The following is a 7,390-nucleotide window of genomic DNA, read 5'->3' on the forward strand; positions in this document are numbered from 1 at the left end:
TAAGTGGGTAAATTAAAAGATTAAGTCACAGACAGTAAACAAAAAATGTGTCTAACTGAATAACGTTTACATGAAGGGTTGGTCGAATCTCTCGTTCATTAAACTTGAGGGGGAAAACACAGATGGAAAAGAACTAGATGATAGCAAGGTTAGACTACAGGCCTATTCCTTAAACAGGGATCTCAAGCTTGGTCAGTTGAATGATAAATTGTTATTCGTTTCAATAATGGATTTGGAAACGAATCTGCTGCAGAAAGTGGTTGTTGTCCCTAAAATAATGTTTTGATTAACTCAGTCCTCATGAATTAGCCTACTCACGTGGAATACCTTGTGTACCCCAAATCATTTATTTGAGATGATACCATTATGGAGTCCTTGTCGTTCAGTTACAGACCCCCCCCCCCCCCCCCCCCCCCCGCCAATATATCAAGTCAGAAAGAACTTCTATGGTCAATCACCGCATGTCAGACAGTTATAAAATATCGTTTTATTTTTTTTTCATCATAGCATGTTTCGTTCATGTAGGCCTATACATCATTTGTTTTGATTGCACTCATATTCTGCATACAGGTCGACATTTGATTGGAGATATTGATTTCTGACACACCTTAAAATGTACATGGTGATAGTTCAGGAATGACATCAATAAAACAGAGGACCAACATTGACAATATAGGGCTTTTTCTCTCAATTCCTGCCACCTCATCTCCCATCCTCTAAAAACCTCATCCAGTGTCAAAATGGGTAGACTATTATAACATTAGGATTGTCATTTGGGTATTTAGGGGTCCGCTAGGTTTGTTCGGGTTTTGGAGGATTCAGTTGTGAAAGAAGGCGTTCAGTTCCTCGTACACGGGCGCCCTGTCATGGTGTAAGTGAACGTCATGAAACGGCGGCGGCACGTTTTCAGAGTGCGCGGAACCGCTGCGCGCTCCCGAGGGGCCAAACGCTAGGCCGTGGGCAGCAGGTGCCCGAGATGCAGACAGTCCAGAATAGTGCATAGCATAGTGATAGTTCCTGTCTGCATCCGGTGACACAGACTCCTGTTGCCTCACGGAAAAGTTGCCGTTGACGCACACAGGCGGACTGTGATGGCCCTCGTAGTCAGGGCTGTTGTACTCCGGGGAGACGGCCCCTGGGTAGACCGCGTCGCCGTAGCCGTAGTTATGGGTCCTCATATGCCCACTGGAGCCGGGTTGGCACTGAGGGCTAGACAGACGGGGACACGGGTAGGAGTATGGGTGCACGGAGAAAGAGGAGTTGGGGACATGGAACCGGGCCCCGTCAGGACACTGCTCTGTCAAGAAGTTCCGAGAGTTGAGCTGCAGACAACCAGCAACTAGATTCGTGGTGGGCTGGGATAGGCCCTTGCACAGTGTCTGCACGTAGGATACCACATCTGGCCTTTTACCATTGCGCAATATCTCTCCGAGCGCCCAAATGTAATTCTTAGCTAGTCTCAGCGTCTCTATCTTGGATAGTTTTTGCGTTTTGGAATAACATGGGACGACTTTACGCAAATTGTCCAGTGCAGAGTTCAAATCGTGCATGCGCGTTCTCTCTCGTGCATTGGCTTTCTGACGCCGCACTTTGGAGCGCTCAATCCTTGCTGGCGTCATCTTGCGTTTCTTTGGGCCGCGCTTTTTGGGTTTGTCTCCCCCCTCGTTCTCATCCCCGCAGTCCTCATCGTCGACGTCATCGTCGTCGTCGTCGTCATCCCCCGCCATCTCGGACTGATCCCGGCTGCTTCCCTCTCTGGCGTCGCCGTCATCCAAGTCGTCGTCTTCGAGGTGACCCAGGTCGTCCTCCTTGGTTTTGGAGTCCTCGCCCTCGCTGTCGTCCACCCAACCCGAGAGCTTCTGGACATCCGGCAGAACCTCGCTGAATAGCCTTGTCAACATGGCGGCACTGGAAAACATCGCAAGACAGATGAGCACAAAAGGCCTAGAGAAGCAGTTTCAGACAGTGCATAGGTGTATAGGCTATGTATTATCCGAATATAGATTTGTGTTTATACAAATATTGATTTTGATTGACAGACGAGATGCAACAAAAAATGTAAATTGATTGAATAGAAATACTGTGAGAGAATAAGTTCTTATAGGCATATAAGCCGTAATAGTTGAATGCAAAGTTCTACATTCCTGTAGACCTATGTGTGTGCACTTGAGCCAACTTCTATAGGCCTGTAATATAATATGCTAATGTGATAATAAGAATACAATGTACTTGCATAAAAACAATACTTTTAGACATCTTGTTAATTCATAAGTGTAAAATGACTTTGATTACTCGTCAAAAAAATAACATATGATTAAATATTTCAATCTTAGTTGCCTAATTAATTTTGTACGTCCTGTAGGCTAATTAAAGTTGTAGGCTAACAGCTGTAGCCTACATTCACACATTTGGGGGGTTTCTGTTGCTATAGAGGGGCGACAGACGCGACCCAACGAAAGCTCTTCCCCAATTCCCCGTGCACGTGCCTTGGCGTGCCCTCTCACAGCATGTTTCTGCGGTGCTGGTCCTATTATAAGGTCCCAAGGGGCACATTGGGCGTCGGGTAGACCCATTCACCCCATTCCGCATCCCCCCACTATTTCTGGCCACATTCCAACACAGGCAGAATAAATTGTGGAATTTTCAAATATACGCACATTTCTGATAATATTCACGCTTTACTTAATTATTCGCATTGAGTTAGAACCATTTCCACGCATATGTGACTATCAAGCAGATTCCGTTTTCAAAAAGATTTGTGGAGGAGGGTATATCAGGATTTGGAAAAAGAGGATAAAATCAGCTGGGGGAAACTACGCTAAGAGTTAGGCCTAGTTACAATTAACAGGTTAATTATGTGTAAGAATAGAGATTTTCTACTGATCGAAATAAATAGAAAATCACGATGCTCCTCAATGAATTGATAGACTGAAAACGATTCTACCTCCAAACAAGAAGCTTCCATTTCAACTGATTTATTCTATTGGTCTTGGCACAACAAGATCCAAGTCCACAATACATCATGCCAAATAAATGCATTAATCTATCAATATATTTTAGATAAATCATTCAACGTTGATATTAGAAAATAGTTCTTAAATCACTTTTAGAGTTCCAAATATTGCGATCATGTTAAGAAAAACGTAATGCCTCTTGTAGGCTAATGAGCCCAGCTGTGCATGTTAGTGCGTGGATTTATTTTTCTAATCATATAAGTACAATGTAATTAACGCAAACCAATACCTGTCAATTAACCTACATGTAACTCTATAGAGAATCACTCCCATAGTGCTCTGCATGGACACACACACACACACACACACGCACACGCACACACACCATGATTTCCTTTTATTTAGATTTTAGGTTCTGTCCCGAAATGTCTCCATTTCAAATGGAGATAAGATTTAAGGGACTTTAAAGTGTCCCAACCCCCTCTCACAGCAAATGCCACAGCTCCATCGATAAGCCTGCGATATGAGTAGAATAATGCGTGTAGATCTTTAGGAGACTGTATGTCGAATTGATAGTTTATTAAATGCTTAGCTAGATTATTAAATACAGTCTTCCGCGCTGTGGGATCAATCCCCTCCCGTGTTCGCATTAAATGATAGCTCCAATAAAGAGCTGGGAGCAGGATTAAATTGTATCTTTGATTAGATCTGCCACACTTGATAGGAGATAAAACAACGAGGAGAGCAGCCTTATATCGCTGAACAACATAATTTGATTAATGCCCAAGATGCGCAGTTGTTTCTCTAACGATAAATTATATGAAATAACAAATGTTCCATTCGACATTTGTGTAAATTCTCTCGTTGGTGTTAATTCCATAATTCGTTTCGGACCATCCCAAAATGTGCAACCTACCGCCGTCTTGGAGCTCGGTGAGGGGCGAAAGCGCGTTTGTTTACACCATCTCCGGGTGGCCAGTCCAAGTCCACACCCCTCCTGCACGGACACTCCAATAGGTGCGGCTGTAGCCTAGCTTGATGCTTCTTCGCTGTGCTATCCCTACCCCAAACGCACAGAGACAGTAGTGTGGCATCCTCTACCAGGGCTGGGTGGGTTACATACCAGTTATGATGCCAGGCCATATGGCTGGCACGTCATTGGCAAGAGCCATCACATGAGCGCGGGTGATTGACATGCGCCCGCATTCACAGAGATTGCATTCCCGAGGGAAGAGGGATTCGCCATCTGTCACTGCGCTCGCGCTCACACAGCCAGAAAGAGAAGGAGAGGCAATGAAAATGGAAGGAGAAAGAGAGTAACAAAAACGGAGAGAGAAGGAATGAAATGTTCTCGTTTGATGTCGTTTTGAAGACCGATTTCACTTCTATCACAGCATAACAATGGACACCCATTTATGAATCTATTTAGGCCTGCATTTAGGCTAAATAACAGGGATTTTATATATCACTGCTTCTTAAAATCAGATCAAATAGTGAATCAATGTGAATTGCACACCAAACCAAAGAGTAAACCACATACACCACCAAGGTACAATTACTTAAATGAGTCAATTGAACCAAGATAATCAGGGCTGTGCTCTGAGAGAGCCCCCTAGCTTAGAGATACCCACAAGATACCCACACGCCTGGCAGGACTAGTGGGCATGGATACTGATGGGTGGTGCCCAAGGTGACACAGACAGACTCACCAGAGTGCAGATGGAGGACAAGGTGGAATGAAAGAGGGGCAAAAGAAGACCGAGCCGAGATAGAGAGAGAAGTCGACCATTCTGTCAACGTTGTCACTCAATGACAGGGCACTTAGAGACTGATGTGTGGCTTTAATTTCTCATCACCAATGTAGTTCATTTGAAGAATATATATTGAGAAAAGATTAAGATCTTCAATAGCCACGCATTCTTTGTGATCGTCCAAACTCTGAACCGGGCAGGGCATCCATCTTGAATTGGGGAGGGAGCAGTGGCGGTTCTAGACCATTTCAACTGGGGGGGCCAAGCTGGGGCAAGTTGAACTGTTAGAGGGGCCAGTTACATTAGATGTTATTGTTGTCATATCGTTGTCTTCACTGCATTGCAGGCATTAGCAGGCAAAAGACCATGTTCATAATCATCATCGTCGCCACCGTCTAATAACGGATGTAAAAAAAGAACGATACCAAAAATGTGTTATGTAAAAATTATTTCATACTCCACATTTAGGGGGGCCACAAGGGGGTCCAAAATTGTTGTCACAGGGGCACTGGCATCCCCCTGCCCCCCCCCCCCCCCCCCCCCCCCCAAAACCGCCACTGGGAGGGAGACATACGGACCCAGGTGTCCAATATGTGGCAGCATGCATAGTGTAGTGAGTGAAAAAACAATGCAACAATAGCCCTATTCATTTCATCGTGATAATATTGTATATGCTGTGTTGTAATAGCCATGGCCGATATACTTTTCATGATAGCATGACACAGAGCATAATAAATAAGAAGCATCAATGCAGGACACTCAGGAAGCGCTATGCTAATATTGACGTGAAACCTTTTCAAAGGAAATCATATGAATGCCAAAATGATCTGGTTTATAGCTACTGTCAAATATTCTCAGATACCGGCTTTGAGGTCCACAGCACTGCTGGTTTTCAATCTTCCCCTCTATTATGGGACTGATACAGGCCTGTATGGGAAACCAGGTGAGTGGACTCTGGACAATCAAAGACATTCAATCAATCAATTAACTACCAGACAATAAAGACATAGAGCAGTACTACAGACCACAAGGCTGGGAGTCCAGTGCAAAAAAAATGAAAATGAAAAATCTTTCCACAGCAGTGTGTCTAGATCCAGATGCTGGTTTTGGCAGGAATCACTAAGTATGGAAAACAAGTGACATGTTGTTAATCTATACTCTTCAATGGGAAAAGAACAAAATAAAACTAAATCAAGTTTAACTGATGTGAAATGGCTAGCTAGTTAGCGGTGGTGCGCGCTAATAGTGTTTCAATTGGGTGACGTCACTCGCTCTGAGACCTGAAGTAGTTGTTCGGGTCGCTGGTTCGAGCCCAGGTAGGGGCGAGGAAATGGACGGAAGCAATACTGTTACATTGATGCTGTTGACCCGGATCACTGGTTGCTGCGGAAAAGGAGGAGGTCAAAAGGGGGTGAGTGTAACCGATGTGAAATGGCTAGCTAGTTAGCGGTGGTGCGCGCTAATAGTGTTTCAATTGGGTGACGTCACTCGCTCTGAGACCGGAAGTAGTTGTTCCCCTTGCTCTGCAAGGGCCGTGGCTTTTGTGGAACGATGGGTAACGATGGGTGACTGTTGTTGATGTGTGCAGAGGGTCCCTGGTTCGAGCCCAGGTAGGAGCGAGGAGAGGGACGGAAGCAATACTGTTACACAAGCATGGTCCTCTTTTATCACTAGTGAGCATTTCTTATGCTCCAGGACTCCCTGGAGAACAGTGGCAATTGTTACTGAGTGAACCATCGTGGCTAAATAACTCAAATCAAATGAAACGATGAATGCTTGTTTTAGATACTTGGGGTAGGCCTATATCTGTCCTGGTATAGATTCATGTCCTGCAGGAAATGACTCAGACTCTTGATGACCATGGATGTCTAAGGGTCTACAATACTTGCGTTTGTAGATCCCCCAGATCTGTCTGCCTGTAAGTTCCAAACACCTTCCTTTATTACATTACCGTGACCATTACAACAGATGACGCTGAATATTGAAATACCTCATGAATAATTAGTCATTATTATGAACTAAGTTTAGTTATAGCCTATGTTATGGGTAAGATGGGAGCAAAGTTAAATAGATGGCCACGGTGCTGGTATGACCAAGGTGCAATTCACCTCTAGGCTATTTCTGCTGGTTGTCGTTGTGGGGGGAAAAGCTTCTGCTCAAAAGTGGATTACTCTCTGGCTGCCAGCTTTAGGATACTTTTTCTTAGAATAAAATAGAATAGAATAGAATATATACTTCATTGTCCATTTGAGAAACAGAAATGTAGGATGTAGAGCAGTTTCACTCAAGGATGTAGAGCAGTTTCAGTGTTAAGTGCCTTGCTCAAGTCCACAACGGCAGGAAATGGTACCTGGTATCAGAGACCAGCAGCCCTCAGGTTCCCATAGTTCAGTTTTTAAGCTCGGCCCTAAACCTCTTGGCCGGTGGTTCTCAACCTTTTCTGTTTCGAGGCCCTCATAAAATGCTTTCAGAAAATCTGGGGAACCCCTACTTCAAAGATTGCATTTTTAAGTAAGAGTAAATTGGGATCGGTATTCGATATCAAGACTCAAAATATCAAAATTAACATTGCTTTTAATTTTGTTATACGTGTTAAACAGTACTCTTCTATCAAATGTGAGATATTTCAGCCTTACTGCTGTTATTTTCAACTTGTTAGTTTTCTACCTGGCTTTTCAGGGACCA

The 7,390-nt window shown here is 44.1% G+C and overlaps 1 protein-coding gene across 1 annotated transcript; it reads right to left on the reverse strand.

Annotated features, from left to right (window-relative positions):
* Nucleotides 1-467: 467 nt before the first annotated feature.
* On the reverse strand, nt 468-4,165 carry neurod2 (neuronal differentiation 2). The gene is given in 3 exon segments (XM_055877106.1): nt 468-1,908; nt 3,871-4,093; nt 4,096-4,165. Coding segments are annotated over 3 exon segments (1,368 nt in total). The 5' UTR covers nt 4,151-4,165; the 3' UTR covers nt 468-818.
* Between the last annotated feature and the right edge of the window lie 3,225 nt (nt 4,166-7,390).

This window comes from Salvelinus fontinalis, chromosome 1 (genome assembly GCF_029448725.1).
Source record: "Salvelinus fontinalis isolate EN_2023a chromosome 1, ASM2944872v1, whole genome shotgun sequence".
Lineage (NCBI taxonomy): Eukaryota > Metazoa > Chordata > Actinopteri > Salmoniformes > Salmonidae > Salvelinus > Salvelinus fontinalis.